Source organism: Meles meles, chromosome 17, assembly GCF_922984935.1.
Source record: "Meles meles chromosome 17, mMelMel3.1 paternal haplotype, whole genome shotgun sequence".
In the NCBI taxonomy this organism is placed as follows: Eukaryota; Metazoa; Chordata; class Mammalia; order Carnivora; family Mustelidae; genus Meles; species Meles meles.
In genome coordinates this window covers 65235160-65252353 of record NC_060082.1, presented here as the reverse complement: position 1 = coordinate 65252353, position 17194 = coordinate 65235160, and the positions used below count along the sequence as shown (strand labels likewise).

Sequence of the window (17194 nt, the reverse complement as noted above, 5' to 3'; positions counted from 1 at the left end):
ATAAAATTTTGGCTACATGTTCTGGGTTTCAATCTGGTGTGTAATGTTATTTTGCCTGTTCAGTAAATAGTGTATAATTACAGTTTTGAGTTGCTATTTGACATTAGTTTGGGGGGAAGTTTTACTTTATTTTCAGTGGTTTTATAATTCTTTCTGTTCAACTTTTATCATAATTTCTAATTTTAGTGCATTGCCTTTTTATCTTCAATACATGAAATGAGGAATATTTGCTGTAAGATGTAAAAATAATTCATAGTTCTGGTTTATTAAACTTATATTATTGAATTCACAGGTTTAATTCTGAATTTATGACAACATACCATCTTGGTATCATTGGTTCATTATCATTAGTCTTTGAAGAATTTTGGATGCTGAGAAAAGGATAAAAGGTAGTCAGCCAACGATTGTTTTGGTTTTTTTTAAAAGATTTATTTATTTATTTGACAGACAGAGATCACAAGTAGGCAAAGAGATGGGCAGAGAGAGAGGGGGAAGTAGGCTCCCCGCTAAACAGAGAGCCCAAAGTGGGGCTCGATCTCAGGACCCTGAGATCATGACCTGAGCCGACGGCAAAGGCTTTAACCCACTGAGCCACCCATGCACCCCAGCCAACAATTGTTACTGAGTACCAACTAGAAGATGGAAATGCCAGAAATACATTGATGAACACTTAAAGTTCCACTATTGAACTTACATTGCAGTTGGAGAAGCATAAGCAAGAGAAACTGAGGGTTGGAAAGATAAGCCAGTGATGGCAAGGAGTTTGAATTTTTTCCTACTTATAGTTGGCAGTTACTGGAGGATTTTAAACAGGGTAAGGATGTAATGTATGGTTATGGTGTTTTCTTTATGGAGAGTTGAGCAAGAAAGGTACCAAGGAGATGTCATCCAAATGAGATAAGATAGTGGCTTGGATATAGGAGTCTGTAGTTCAGTGTAAACATCTGGTGTTATCTGCATTTAAATGGTATTTAGGATTCCCAGGCTGGAAAGATCACCTTGCCAAAAACTCAGATAGAGGGAAGTGGACCATTGAAGAAGCTTGGGACACTCCAGAGTTCAAAGGTCTAACAAAGGAAGAGAAGACATCAAAAGAGGTTTAAAAGTTGTAGCCAGTGATGTAGAGGTGTGGAAGTGAAGAGAATGTGTATCACAGACATCCTGAGATGAAAATGATTGACGACAGAGGAAAGGGTCAAGATGTCAGATGCTGCAGTGAAGCCAAGTAATGTGTAGATAAGGAATTGAACATTTGCTGTGCGGAGACGTGGATTGTATGACCTTGATAAGACCTCTGTCTATAGACTAACAGGATCACAAATCTGGGGGAGGGGGGTGGCGGTGGTGAATAAAGGAAAGAATGGGAGAGGAGAGAACGGAAAAATGATTCAAGATAAGGAGTTTTGCTATAGAAGCAAATAGAAATGGGATGGTTCTTAGGGGATGGGGAACATCAAAAGAAAGTGTGTGTGTGTGTGTGTGTGTGTGTGTGTGTGTGTGTGTTTTAAGATGATTTTAAGATGTGCTTCTATGCCATATGAATGATCTGATAGTAGAAAGGAGGAAATTGTTGAAGTAAAAAAAGGGGAGGGCACCTGGGTGGCTCAGTGTGTTGGGTCTCTGCCTTCGGCTTGGGTCATGGTCCTGGGGTCCTGGGATCGAGCCCCGTGTCGGGCTCTGTGCTCGGCGGGGAGCCTGCTTCCCCCTCTCTCTCTGCCTGCCTCTCTGCCTACTTGTGATCTCTCTCTCTGTGTCAAATAAATAAAAATAAACTCTTTCAAAAAAGGGGGGGGATGAATGTTCATGAAGACATTAGAAGAGAGGAAACTCAGTGTCTGAGTTGAGTGTCCGAGTTCTTGTACGAGGTGAAGGCAGTCCGTGGTTGCAAATGCAGTTAGTCTGGTGTATTCGGTAGAAAGAAGATAGATCGTTCTCATCTGGTTGTTTTTCCTGTGAAGTGTGAAGTGAGGTTATCAGCCAAGTGTAGTGGCAAAGTGCATGTTACAGATTTCAGGGAATGACCACAGAATTCTAGTACGGATGCCTGGGGAATTTAGGTGCCCATTTGGTATTTGTAGTTATAAATTGGGAGTGCGATAGGCACAATTGTATATTTTTTTCTCTAGCATTATTTAGAAACTTGGATGTAGGACCTCAGTAAGGAAGTAATTCATCAGAGTTTTATTATGTAAGTAAAATGGTGAAGGGAGAGAAAAGAGAGGGAGTTGAAGGTTTGCGAGGGAGAAGTCACAGTACTAAACTGATTCTTCGTGGAAGTGAAGACATAGGGAATGTGATGACGAGTGCGAACACGGTCGGATCAGTGGATCAGGAGAATCCACACCAGAGGCTGTTTTCCAGATTGTCATGGGCGCCTGGGTGGCTCAGTGGTTTAAGCCGCTGCCTTCGGCTCGGGTCATGATCTCAGGGTCCTGGGATCGAGTCCCGCATCGGGCTCTCTGCTCAGCAGGGAGCCTGCTTCCCTCTCACTCTCTCTGCCTGCCTCTCTGCCTACTTGTGATCTCTCTCTGTCAAATAAATAAATAAAATCTTTAAAAAAAAAAGATAACTAAACGGGAATTTTGATTGATGAGTTTATCATCGATACTCTGCTATGTAAGTTTTTAATTAATTATAAAATTGATGTTTATTCATTTAGAAAGGAAATCAATGGTCAATAGGAATGTGTTTCGAATCTTGAAAAACAAGTTCAGCTGAACCGACTTCCATTTTTTAGTAGAATTGAGTCGATATAATACACTTTGATCTTAATAGAGTCTTTTGGAATATACATGAGGGAAAATAGAGGGGCATGACTTGATGGTACATATATGATAGATTTATGATTAAGTCTTAAGTCTTACGTTGACCCAGTGTACCAGTTAATAGAACATGGAACTCCGGCATGGGATCTTTTGAAGTCTGTTTAGCTCTATAGTATATCTTTGTAATGAGAGGGGAATCTTATGTCATTACAAAAAATACAGATAATGCCAAACTGGAAGAATTGTGAATATAGTACTTGCCAGAATCGAATTCAGCAAATTGTGAAATGGGCTAGACTAACTAGATGAAATGTAGTAATGCTAAATATAAATTTTACTTTGTTTTAAAATAGTTCAGGAGAAATCTGGTTTCATAGGAGGTCAAGCCCAAAGGACCTAAAGGCAGTGAGAATAATGGATAATAGTAACTTTGTATTTTGTATATTTTACCTGCATATTTACCTGATGCCGGGCATTGTGCGAAGCAAGTTGTTCACACATGTGACCTTATTTTGCTTATCATTATAAGCCGAAGCTAGGTATTGGTATAATCCCCATTTTATAGAGGAGTAAACTGAAATTCAGAGAGGTTTTCTTACCCAGTGTCCTGTAAGATAATAAGTGGCACATTCTGATTTCAACAGGTGTTTTTCATGGTCTTTACTGTATTCTACTAGCTGGTGCTTACTGACAGTAGTAAAAGTTTACGGTCTGAAAAGTAGGCAAAAATTCCACCACATTTCTTCCTGCGTCTAGTTAATTTTGCCTCTGGGGATTGGTGATCAGTTGCTGGCATGTCATTTTCAGAAAACCCTTTTAAAATAGAGCAAATCCACAGAAAAATTAAAAGGATGTAATCTAGAATCGTCTTGATATGAGAAACATTTGAAAAAATTGGCTTGGAGACTCAGAAGACTTGAGGAACAGATAATGTCTGATCCCAGATGTTTAAAGAGTTGTCATAAGTAAACAAGTTAGACTTCGCATTTTTAATACTTAAGGATATTCTTATGACACGTGACTGAAAGTTCTACATCTCGTCAAAACACAGACTCATCATGTGGTCACGTTGTCTTCAGTGTAGCACTTAAAACCCTTTTACCTATGGGATAAAATTACTCATGCTCATTTTTAATGTTGAGGTAACTTTTATTTTTCCAACTATAAAACACGTGGTTCAGCTTGATTTCATAGTGAAACCATTCAGAAGCTCATATCTGCATGATTGCAGCTGAAATAGACTAAACAAAAAACTTCAGTCAGTACAAATTGCTGTGGGTTATCTATACAGCTACAGCGTGTGGTGAGAACCTGGAAGCTACAGCCGCAGAATTTATGAGACTTCCAGTAAATCAGCTCAGTTCAGTGTTTTAGACCTGTATCCAACTCTTCTTGGATGTCTAGACACAGCCTAAGATGAGGCTTCGAAAATGGGTAAAAACGAAGCAGCCAAAGCCACCAGAAGCCTTTGACCCTCTTCTAATGTTTCAACCAGATAATTATTTTCCCTCTCAAGAATTTGGCTCTCCTTTGAGGGGAAAAAGAAAATCAAGATTTTTCCATGTGAAGAGACCCTGAAAGAAAATACTCTGGAGAAAGGTCAGTGAGAACGGGCCAAAACGGATTTCTTCAGACCTGCTCGGAGAATGTGGAAAGTCTGCACCCTCGCCACTTGTCGTGCTTTCCAGCTGGCCAGAGGCTGCCGTGGCATTTGTCCAGCTCTGCCTTCCCCGTACCTTTCACAGCTTAATGGGACTCACACTGTGCCCTGGAAATACCTAGATGGAAAGAAACGTAAATGGTAGCTAAAAGCTATGGGAGAGGTAATTAGATTATTAAAAACTGTTAAATTTTTATTTCTATCAAGACCATCTATTACCCTTTCGGCTCTATAGCAAAGACACGACCTTTCAAATTGGACAACAGCAAACTTTCCTACTTGGAGAATATATTTCCTTTAAATCTGTCCCACTTTTCATTAAAAGTGCTTATTCTGCTTGTTGTGGTTTTTCCCTTCAGACTTTTTAGTCTTAGATTTTCTGTGGAAAGCTAAGGATTCTCTCAAAGATAGAAAAAGTTGGTTTTAAAGATAAACATGGCCCCAGTTCATTCCATAGCTCTTTCGTTCGTTCATTTGTTCCCTCATTCATTTGCTCCACTCACTTGGCAAATCCTGGTTTTGCAGAGGCCGTAGGCCAAGGACTGTGGTAGACCCACACTGCGCCGTTCACTCGCTGGGCCATGTTGGGAGTCATTGATCTCTCTAAAATCTGTCTCAATGAAACATCTCTGCTACCAACTTTGCAGGGTCGCTAATGAAGACGAAATGAAGTGATTTCTCTTTTAAGATGGTGAAAAATTAGACCCTTCTTTTATCCTACTCCGTCCATTGCTGTATCCAAAAGATCATACACAACAGAGATGGAAAGTCTTAAAAGCACTGGAAAAGAACAGTGTTAATCAACTATTTGCAAAACTCCATGGAGTGAACTGGATTGAAATTTTATGAGTGACCATTGCATGCTTTACCATGATTAAGAAAAATGGAGCAGGGCGCCTGGGTGGCTCAGTTGGGTAAGCGGCTGCCTCCAGCTCAGGTCATGATCCCAGAGTCCTGGGATCGAGTCCCGCATCAGGCTCCTTGCTCAGCGGGGAGCCTGCTTCTCCCTCTCCATCTGCATGCTGCACCCCCTGCTTGTGCTCTGTCTCTCACTACCTCCCTCTCTGTGTCAAATAAATCTTTAAGAAAAAAAAAAAAAAAAAAAGAAAAATGGAGCTAAACAGGAAGACAAGAAGAACCTTCTATACTTCCTCACGTAATCAACACAAGAAATGTGGATACTTGTGCCAACCAGAAATCCAAATAGCCGGCTCTACTTTGAAGCCAATTCAAAAAATGAGTCCAAGTAAGAATTTACAGATGGGGAAGTCCAGATAGAAGATGTCTAATGATAAATATTTATTCAAGTTAAGCATACAGAGTTCCATTTAAATAATTGCTTGCAAATGTAACAAAATTGCTTACTAAACTAAAAAAGTGGACTCTTAAAGAGATGGGAAAACAATAATTCAGAAATAATATTCGAGATATTTCTAGATAGATTAGCAAATGTGTGAGATAAAGTGGCAAAAAGTAAACCCTTTTAAATTCCTCAAGAAGTCAGGAATTACTGTTTTATTTCTGAATCTCATATATATATATAAATGAATTCAGAGATGATTTAGAGAACTTAAAGATAATTGTTTTAAAAAGAGGTTAATCTTTTACCTGTAGAACCGAAAACCACTAAAAAATGTAGAAGTCAAAAAGACAGTACTTTTATCAACATAAGCAAGGATAGAGGAGCATAAAAAAATAAGCTTATGTCAAAATGACAAATGTAAAACCAAGCCATATGACTATGGCAAGAATAAACAGGATTCAGACTTTCCCAATCATGGGCAGTGCTTTTCAGATTGCCATGAAAAAGAAAACCCAACTATATTGTTGGCATTTACAACCAATGTATCTTTTTAAAAAGTAAAACAAATGGATAAAAATAAAAGATTTTTTAAAAGAGACAAAGCTATGCCGGTTAACATAAATAAAAAGTGAGAAATCATTCTAATCATACACTAAACATCTTAATGAAATCAGAACAAAGAATTTCACTTCTATAAACATGTTAAAATGCTCACCTCTTTAACAAAAATATTAAAGCTTGATGGAAAATTACTTTTAAATTATAAAATGTGCAAAGGTGTTTTAAAGATGATAGTCACTATCTTTATGGGTGTGATGATGTTCGTTATTCAATAAATATTAATTGAATACCAACCAGCACTAGTCACTTTGTAAGACGTAAGAATATAGTGTAATCAAAACAACACACTCAGATCTGTCTTTCCATTTATGAAGATCTTGTTTCATGTCATTCAATAAGATTTTTATCATTTTCTCAATTAAAAAATTTATCCTATGTATTTTGTAGGCTTTCTCCTAATATAAATGGACTATTTTCCTCTATCTAAGTTTTAGAAGTATAGCCTATATAGTGTTTTGTTAAAGCCACTGGATTTTGAGCTAATTTTGGTAACTTATGTTTTTTAGGGTATTCCTAGTTTCCTCTAGGTTCTTAGTTTTGCCGTAAAAGATTGCCTATAATACTTGATTTTAATTTTTTTCCATCTTCTCTCTATTTGTGGTTATGTATCCCATCTGCTCTCATTTGTGATCTTGTATACTTTTGTTTTCTCCCTTAATTAGCATTATCTGTTCTTAAGGGGAAAAATATTTGTGGATGTCTTTATTATCCTTTGTTATTTTTATATTTCCTATTTTGTTAATTTTGGTTTTAATCTATGTTAATTCCTTCTTCTTGGCTTGTTTCATTTTATCACAGTTTTATAATCCTTATAGATGAATATTGACTTTTTTTCTCCTTTCTGTAAATAATGAACATATTTAAGGTCATAAATTTTCCTACAATCTTTGCTGTGTTCCATTGGCTGGCTATGATGTGTTTATATTTTTATTGTTTTCTAAGCAATTTATAATTTTATTTTGGTTTTTTTTTTCTGTAATGTAAAGGTCATCTAAGAATATATATATATATATATATTTTTTTTAAACATTTTCTTTTTAAAGATTTTATTTATTTATTTGACAGACAGAGATCACAAGGAGGCAGAGAGACAGGCAGAGAGAGCAAGAGGAGTTAGCAGGCTCCCCGCTAAGCAGAGGGCCCGATGCGGGGCTCGATCCCAGGACCCTGGGATCATGACCTGAGCCAAAAGCAGAGATCCCAACCCACTGAGCCACCCAGGCGCCCCTCTAAGAATATATTTGAGGGATTTGGGAGTCTCTTTTTTTTAAGAGATTTTTTTTGGATTTGTGATTAAAGAATGTGATTTATGTAGTCTCTTTTTTAAAGTTTCTTAAATCTGGTATTGTATATGTGTGTAGGTCCATGGGTAAGACTGAGTTTTGTAAATGTTTTGTGAATAATGAAAAATCTTTATCTTCTGTTTGCTTACTTTGTCTACTATATTTGTCCAATTTGAAAAGTGTCATATTAAATTTTTTCTATATTTATATTTTAATTGATTACATACTTATAATTATTACAAGTTCTCACAGTAACATTTGCTTCTTTCCTTCCCTACTGTGTAATTTGATACAGTTTTATGAGTATTTTCCAATCTTCACAATTATACTTTATACCATTGTATAATATTTCTCTTTATTTTATTTAGGGCTTTTAAACTGTTATCTTGTTCTGTACTTTTAAATTCTATCTTGTCTATTATTAATATTGCCATTCTTAAATTTGTATTCTTTGTTTTGTGCTTGTCTGATTTCTCTTTTCTGTTCTTTATTTTTCCAAATAATATGTAACTTTTAAAAACCTAAATTAACTAACTAGCTGAGAGAATTCAGTCCACTATTGTTAATTTTATAATTAATATACATAAATGTATTCCTGCCATCTTATAAAAATTTATTTTGTTCCTCCTTTTTTTCTTATTTTTTTACTTAATCAAAAGACTGATAATTTCTCCTTTTTCTTCGTTTTTAATTTGAGAGTTCTACTGTACACTTAATTTCATTAACATTTTCATTCATCACCAGTACATAGCCCCATCCTTCCACGAGGCAAATTATCAAATATTTCTCCCCCAACCCTTGCTTCTGCTTCCCCTCACACCCACTTCTCCTAACAATGAGATCTCTGGGATCCCTTTGCTGCCCCACTCCCTGCCCCTGCACCCATCCGAGAAGACCTGGGGAGCACTGTTTGGTCCTCCTACCGTCCCCCAACTTTTAGACTGTTTGAATTGTGTGTCTTTTTTACTGTAGGAGTCTTTCTGTAACCCTTCTACTGCATATTCTTAGATGGTCAATCATTATTTATTTTGATGAACTCTGTGGATGTTGCAAGTTCCGTTTTTTCCCCTCTTAACCTTTCCTCACCTTGACCATGCTCCGCAGGTCCGTTTGGTGCCATTGTCATCTCGTGCCTGCTTAGGCATCCTCTCGGTTCGGGGTGTGGGGCTGTCCCCGCTGGGAATAGGCCTCTACGGTCCTCTTAGGACACCATGAACGCTTCTTCATTGCCTTGTGCCTTTGCATGTTGAGACTAGCGCCAGTCTACCTCTTTCTCTTTTCTAAGCAACTTGCTCTCTGCTTACAGAAGACTTTTAATTGTTTTCTTTTATTCAGAGCTCAAGAATTGTACCAACGTATGTCTGCTTGATACCTTTTCTCATCAAGCGCACAGGAAACAGCACTTAAATTACATAGACTCAAATCTTTTTAAAAACCAGGTTAAGATTCTTTTTTAAAAAGTAGTTTCTATTTTAGGGGTGCCTGGGGGGCTCGGTGGGTTAAGCATCAGCCTTTGGCTCAGATCGTGATCCCAGGGTCCTGGGATCAAGCCCCGCATTGAGCTCTCTGCTCAGCGGGGAGCCTGCTTCCTCCTCTTTCTGTCTCTGCCTGCCTCTCTGCCTACTTGTCTGTCAAATAAGTAAATAAAATCTTAAAAAAGTATTTTCTATTTTATAATTATTTTTCTCCCCCCACCTCCCCTTTCCTTTTCTGGCACTCCTCCTATTTACAGGTTACGTGTTCTTTCTGCCACACTTTCATGTCTTCTCTATCTTTATATTTTTTAAAATTCTCCCACAAGATCTTGGAAACTATTCTAGGCTCAAAGAGGAGTAAATGTCAAAAGCTTTTGGATAAAAATACTCACTTAAGCATTATTTCTGATCGTAAAAAAAAAGGAAATTACCTAATTATCTAACAATTGAAAGAGATTAAGGAAATTATCATACATTTATACTAATGAATATCATGCCATTCTAATTTGATGTTTATAAAGATGGAACGGCATAAGTGAATGACTATAATACCATGTAAGTAAAAAAGGAGTCAGAGTTGCCAGAGAGAGAAGGGGGTTGGGAGACTTCAACTGTGTTAAAGACTGATAGAATGAGAGTATAAAAAAATAAGTTTATCTGTAAACCGTGAAAAATGGATGATTGTCACCATACTTTTCTCTAGTTTCCAAATCTTTCTAAATGGGCATGCATTATGTCTTGTGTATTATTTTACTGTTAGGAAAAGAAATAAAATTACAACATTATCCCCATAGTCAATATGCACTTTATAGGCATTTCACTCTCTTGAATAGTGATTAATGTTTGGGTTTTTTTGTTTTCTTTTCACGGTATCAATGAGCGTTTCTGTTTTGAATCTAGGATAGTATTTTAAGTTTGTAAGATTATTGCCACACCTTTTAAAGTTTTATGAGCCACTTGAGCCTGTCAAATAATTTCAGAAAATTGATTAATTACTAGGCAACAGCCGATCGATTCCGCTGACTTGGCACCAAGTGTATCATCTTGAGAGCATTTCTCTTCCTTTCTCATGGCTTAGCAGTACAAATGGCTCTGAATTCTGTAGGTGACGTTTCAAAAAGATTATGTAATAAATATAGGAATTTGCTAATTATTTTAAATACAGTGGGTTGTTTCTGTTTTCCTCCAGTGACTGTCAGAGAATTATCCATGTGGACTGTCATTTGTTTCATCATCGTCTGCAATGACATAAAATCATTCTCAAGTTGGTTCCAGACTAAAAGCGTGATTTTTTTTTTCATTCCAGGAATGTATACAAAGACTATCGCTTCCTTGAGCTGGCATGTGACTCACAGGAGGACGTAGACAGCTGGAAGGCTTCTCTCCTAAGAGCTGGGGTTTACCCCGATAAATCTTTAGTAAGTTGCATATATCTCTTAATTTACTAATGTTAACCATGCTTAAGACGTAATTCTACACACCAGATAATGGAGAAGCTAGTTCTCTTTTGACTTAATTAGTTTGGAGCCGTTCTAAGTAATACTTCACTTATATTTCTTCTTCTCCATTAGTTCCTGGAAATTTATCAGTCTGTTTGGTAGAGAAAATGCCCTCCTATGCCATAAAACATAGTATGTGTCGTCTCAGACCGAGAGGATTTGTTTTAACTTAAAATCGTATTTTCCTTTATGTGGTATTTCACACTTGTCCTAGTGTTCATACAGCTATTAAGAACGTTCTTCATCTAGTCGTAGTATGTATAGTGTGTCCCAGCACTATTTCATATCCTTAAATATGCACTTGTGGTTATAAAAATCTCCCTCCTTTCATTAGGTCTGGAGTACCTGAATCCAAAATTCTATCTGCATGCAAACTCTGGTTAATGTTATTTGGAGTGTGAAAGAAGAAAAACATTGTATTGCCATTCCTACTTATCTTTATAAACACACTTCAAGTGTTTGAAATCACTTCCCTCATTCGAGTTAATAAACAGAACTTCTCTTTGTGTTCTTCGGGAAACGTCTGGATTTAAATTTCAGACGTCCCCCCCGACGTGGGCACACACAGCCTCCGATGGACGGTGCAGGTGCGCCGCTCTCGCTGCTCCCTTCCGGTTCCCTGAAAGATGTTGCGTCCCGGTGTCTCCTCGGAGCGCAGGTGCTGAGACCGAGCCTTGGGGAATTGGTCCAGCTCCACCCTCGTGCTGCTTGCTTGGCTCTAGATTGCTTTCTAGGACCGGCCATGCCCAAGTCAGATCATTTCTAGGCCCCAGTAGGAAGAGTCTTCTCAGAAAAAGTCTGAAATATGGGCGTAAGAGGTACAATTAAGGCATCTCTGGAGGAACTTTAGACTCGACCACAGCCCCGAGGCATCACTGGAATTTAACAGACCTAAATGATCGGGGATTTAACAGAGTTCCAGACTAAATGATCGGGGATTTAACAGAGTTCCAGACTAAATGATCGGGGATTTAACAGAGTTCCAGACTAAATGATCGGGGATTTAACAGAGTTCCAGACCTAAATGATCGGGGATTTAACAGAGTTCCAGACCTAAATGATCGGGGATTTAACAGAGTTCCAGACCTAAATGATTGGGGATTCGTGCCAAAATGTTCTGCCGTTGCTGTTCTGATGGCTCACACGTAGACCTCTGAACCCCATCCCAGCCTACCCTTGCCTGGCCGGTTCCTAACACAACGGACACCCCCCCCCACACACACACACATGCCCTGTGCCCTCCAGACGAGGTGAAACAAGACCCTTTCCCAGTGATATCCAAACACAGACGTCTCTGTATGATTTCCACAGTCGCCCAGATTCTGTCATTTGTGTACATAGTTACTTACATAGCTATGCACGTGAGAAATCACTTAAAAACTAGGAGTACAACTTACACTTTTGTTATTATTTCTAATCATTTCCTCTTACTCTTCTGTCTCCGTTGACAGTACTGTGTTTAGTTTCATAAAGATTCTATATTAAAAATATATATATACTTGATTTTTTATTCATTCAATCCCCATTTCCTATTGAGCCCACACTGTTTTCCAGGCACCAATCAGAGCACTGGTGCTCCTGAGGTAAACAATAAGGTCCCATCCCCAAGGAGCAGACATTAAACCAGTGGACGAATAACTGTGTAATTAGTGTGATTTTGAGAGAGTGATGCAGTCTATAAAAAATAAAGAAAATTAAAGGGACAGATAGAGAGGGGCGGGTAAGCTTTGTTTAGTAAAGACGGTGAGGGAAGGCCCCTTTGTAGAGTTGCCATTTGAGTGGCTCCTGAGGGAAGGGAGGGAGTGAATGAAATGAAGGGAAGACTCTGTGGAAAGGACTAGCAAGTGCAAGGCCAGCTCAGTATCTCAGAACAGCAACAAAAAGTCAGTGAGTCTGGAACACAACGAACGAGGACCAAAGTGATCGGTGGTTTCCACGAGGAGGGTCAGGGCAGATTATATTGGTCTTGAAGGCCAATGAGGGAGCATCTGAGTTCTGAGTGAGATGGGAAGCCCTTCGAGGGTTTCAAGCCAGTTAGCATGATAAGATGGACATTTGCTAAAAGATCATGTGGCAGGGTATTACAGGAAGCTGAAGAGCTCACGTGTTCAAGCAGAGGTTTTAGGGTCAAACTACTGAGACTGAAATTCCAGAAGTTCGCATGTAAGTTGTGAGACCTCTAGCCTTTTTGTTTCAAAATTGTCATTTCTAAAGTGGAAATTCCAGGAGTCTCCTATAGCTTGGTTGACGGGATTAAGTGAGAAAATGCAGGGAAAGCATGGAACAGGATGAGCACAAGCAAGCACTCTATGATGGTGATGATAACTACCGTTCTCATCACGGACTGCTTTCTTCAACAAGTAGATGAGAGCTCAGTGTGGGTATTATAGTGTAGCCCAAAGAGATCATAAATACTTTATGCTATTTTCTATTTCTAAATAACGCTTGGTTGTATAAAATGTTCACGTGTGGACGTATGTCTTCCTACCATGCAAATGTAATGTTTGTGAAAGGTTTTTTTTTTTCAGTCGTATTTTTATCAAACATATTTTAAATGCACTACACAAGTTTGCTCTTGAAAGAAATTATGTAATGCATCTCCTCCGAAGGAAAACTGTCTTGGAAAAGTAAAACTACCTCCTTATCTCTGGTGAACAGTTGTTTCATAAATCTGGATTTTCCTGTATCCATAGCTCTGCACGCCAGCGGACGGTCAATGAAATATTGGCTATTTTTGATCAGAATACTCAATGTCCAGCGAATCCAGAGTTGTCCTACACAATCTATTTGATTCTTTCCATATCATTCTTGTTTATAAATATGCTTTTGGTACAGTTGCTTGGAAGGTCGAGACAAAGGGGTTTTTTACTATATGCCAAAGACACGACAGGAAATGAAATTTGGCAGTAGGCCATGAACATTGCTTTTCTCAGTTTTCATCATAAACAATATTTGCATTTCTTATGCACCATGTAGTTCTGGAGGTTATATGACATGATTGCTTGACTTTCAGAGTTTAAACGGCAGCTAACTGCTGACAGCAGTCTGAGTAGAAGGCTTGCGTCAACATTCGCTTTGTGGGCATGCTTCGATTTGGGGGGAGGGATACCGTTGGGTACGGTTACTCCTAATTTAGAAGGATTTGATGAAAAAGTCAGATTAACCTAATAACAGATGTCTCTCTGTAAGTAAATTTTTAGGACTTGTGGTGTGTCATTTAGGTTTTATATCAATAAACCATTGAGTTGACAACAAATCAATCACTATTCTAAAAATGAAACATTTATTTATCCTACATGGGCATAAGTCTAGACTCAGGAAGTTCTGCTTTCTATACAAAACACATCTACGTTGACTGATCTACAAAGATCGTTTTTAAGAATTGTGTAATTTTGGCTTCCTTTTGATAAATAGCCATCACCCCCATTTTGGTTTTGGACAGACTTTTTTTCAACTAAGATCGCCCACTTTTTTATGACATGCTTTTCCCTATCATAGTTTTCCTATTATCATGTCCACAAGAAGGAATGTTTCTGTGTCGCTCACATCACAGTGTTGGCTCTGCTACCTGGTGTTTTCTGTCTCTCGGGTTGTTTCTCTTGGAGTGTTCCATGGGCTTTTTTTCTTTCTTTATCTTCCACACTCTTCTCTCCCTTCCTTCCCTTCATCCATCACTGTTATGGTGGACTCGAGAAATTCTAATATAAAAAGGTGCGCTTCTCACTTTATAAGAGTTTCAAGTCTAGTGGAAGAGAGGAATGCAAATAAATAATTACAACATGCTAAGCACAACACTGGTTATCTGTATAAAATGCAACAGCCCAACTCTATTTCTATATGGACTTTCTAATTACCTTTTGTCCCTTAATCTTTCTGGACCCAGAGCAAAATGTAGCCTTCACGTTAGAGCAGTGTGATGTGTGGCCCTAAAATGGAAATGAGGAGTCCTGGATTCAGGTTCCAACTATGACACCGCCATATTCCAACTTACACATAGTCTCTCCGACCCACAAATTCAGCTTCGAGCAGTTACGTCCTCTTTCTGAGCAGCCATAGTACTTTAAAAATGTATTGAAATCTGAATTTGAATTTAGTTCTTTAACTACTATTTCCTTTGGCCATTAAATTAAAATTATAGCCACTATACAATTTTATATTGTCGAAGAATTGCATTGCTACACAATGTTGAAGTAAAGATGTTCCTATTGGAATTAGTTCATAGTATTTGGGGGTTGTTTTACTGATGAAGATGAGATAAAAAGTGTGTGTGGACCATATCATAGGCTACAATGAAAGAACTTTTAAAAGATTATTTACAGGAAAAAAGTGTGTGTACATCCATCACTACGTGTGAATACACATAAATGTAGATTTCACTAGATATCCAAAGAACGTGATATAGAAAATGACGGACTTTCCTGGCACAGTTTTGTCAGCTAATGGCATGACTTAAATTGCATATAAACAATAAAGAATTCCAAATTCTTTGGAACATTTTGTGTGCAGAGAAACGAGGTAGACTTTAAGCCCGACCTACTCACGTTTGAGTCCCGACACTTCTACTTACTGGCCATGTGGCTCAGGCAACTTACTTAGGTCTTCAATTGTTTGTTCTTTTTTTAAACTCTGAATAATGCTACCTTCCCCTGCGTGACTGTAGAGGATTAAGTGAGAACGATTGCTGCCACTGGGTGAATGTGTTCAATGCCACATAGCCTTTATTATGATTAAAAATCATTAATGGTCCACGGAGCCCCAATTCCCAGTGGAGCAGTTACTTGTTCTTTGCAAACTATCAGCCGGACTTGGGCATGTGAGGGAGAATTTCCTCAACTGTTGGCCAAGGAGGCAGGATTGTGTAGGGGGTGTCTTGGGGTTGGGCTGCCCTGGGGCCAGCCGGCTTGGGAGGCTCCATTTGTCCATCCCGACTGAGCCCAGGGGGTATATCTGTCGGGGAGAGTGAGGATCCACGAGCCTGCCCTCTGGTGCTGGGGCCACCGGCTTCCTGAAAGAAGCAGCCTTCAGAGTAGTCGGCGCTCTGGAAATAAATCTGGTGCAAATTCAGATTAGCCTGTTTGTTAAATTACGCACGTCAGAATTTCTGAGGGATTTCCATTGGCTCTGGAGCCGGATGGTCCTCTGCCACCCGACATGAGTTAAGTGATGAGAAATGGCGGTAGGACGTGAACCTCTGAATTCAAGGCTCTGCCAGTCCTGGTGAATGCCTTTAGGACTGCTTTGGAATTTGAAACCAGACTGTCAACGAAGTCTTTGGGGACTTCAGAAATTCTTGGTGGAAAGACTCTAAAACTGAACGTTTCTGTGTGGCAGATAACCCCTGGGGGGTGTCTGTGCATCATCCGAGGGAGAGAAGAGGGCCGCCGGGACTGCCCACAGGCCTCCAGAGATGTCCTTTAGCACGGATCCGCGCTCACGCACACTTATTTACTCACCATCCCCTAACGCAAGACGGACGATGCCCGCGTGGGGCCCGGCCGCCACCACTTGCTCTCGGTGCTTCCACACCACGTCAAGCCACCACGTGGCCAGCTCTGCAGTGTTGTTTTCCTTCCGTGGAGGTGCTTGCCCCGATCGAGACGTCCGTCGCTGCCGCACAGAGCCGCGGAGGGAATGAGGGCACACGTGCGGCTCACCGCCCTGGCCGGCCCCTGTCGCAGGAGACCGTTGGGGAATGATGGGAGGAAACAAGAAATGGCCAAGCCAACCGCACCCTCCACGTGGATGTTTCTCGTAGTGAAGGATGGAGGCCCCCTGCCCTGTGACACCAGAACCATCTGCCTTCGAGCAGGGCAGCCACGCATCCCTTAATGTGCAAAAAGACTTGGTTCCACTCCTGAAAGTCATTTGGTAGATCAAAAGCTGCGCTGCTGGGGAATTCAGTAAACTCCGTCTGTCTGAGCATTTTCCGCAATGTTGCCCTTCTCTGGAGAACAGGGTCCTGTTATTCTCTAAACTAGTATTTTACTCCTGATAAAATTCCTGGGGGGATCTTCACTGCCTTACTGAATGGTTGGCATATTCCTTCCAGAGACGCTTTCTCCTCCCCCCTTCATTCATTCTTGTGTCCTTGTGTGTCTCCCTGAAGCCAGGGATGGGAACGGTGATACCATGGCGACGCCCCACGCCAAGAAGCTTCTCCACGCTGTTGTATCAGTGTCTTTAAACTTACGTTCTATTATTATTAACTATGATGGCTGTGATGGGCCTTGGATTGGACATTTCCCCAGAGTCACCAGTTGGCATGGTTTTTAAGAAAATACCCTCCCCCGTGGTTGTTGCCTTGGCCCCGTCGGAAAGTCGCTGTGTGGAGCACGTTTCCCTGCACATCCTCCCGTAGCACTGAGTGCCAGATCTCCAGCCCAGCCGTGCCCCCGCCCGCGCTCAGCCCGCTCCACACATGCACACACTTTCCTCACAGCCCGCTTCCCCCCTGCATCTCAGCGAGCAGCCCCCTCCCCCCCCAGGCCCCCGTGAGAAGAGTGCCGGTCTGTTCCCTGCCCGGATCCCATCACGTCGTCCCCGCAGGATCTGACCTCGCAAGGACTCGGGCTGCCCTGGGAGTAATGA

At 40.0% G+C, this 17194-nt stretch overlaps 1 protein-coding gene across 6 annotated transcripts in view; it reads left to right on the top strand.

Moving 5' to 3' along the window:
* Window positions 1–17194, top strand: part of DNM3 (dynamin 3) — a 535138-nt gene that overhangs the window by 423812 nt on the left and 94132 nt on the right. For all 6 annotated transcript variants that reach the window (XM_045982937.1, XM_045982938.1, XM_045982935.1 and 3 more), the window contains one exon: window positions 10414–10525. In XM_045982937.1, the coding sequence (XP_045838893.1) occupies window positions 10414–10525 (112 nt within the window). The remainder of the gene's footprint in view (window positions 1–10413; window positions 10526–17194) is intronic.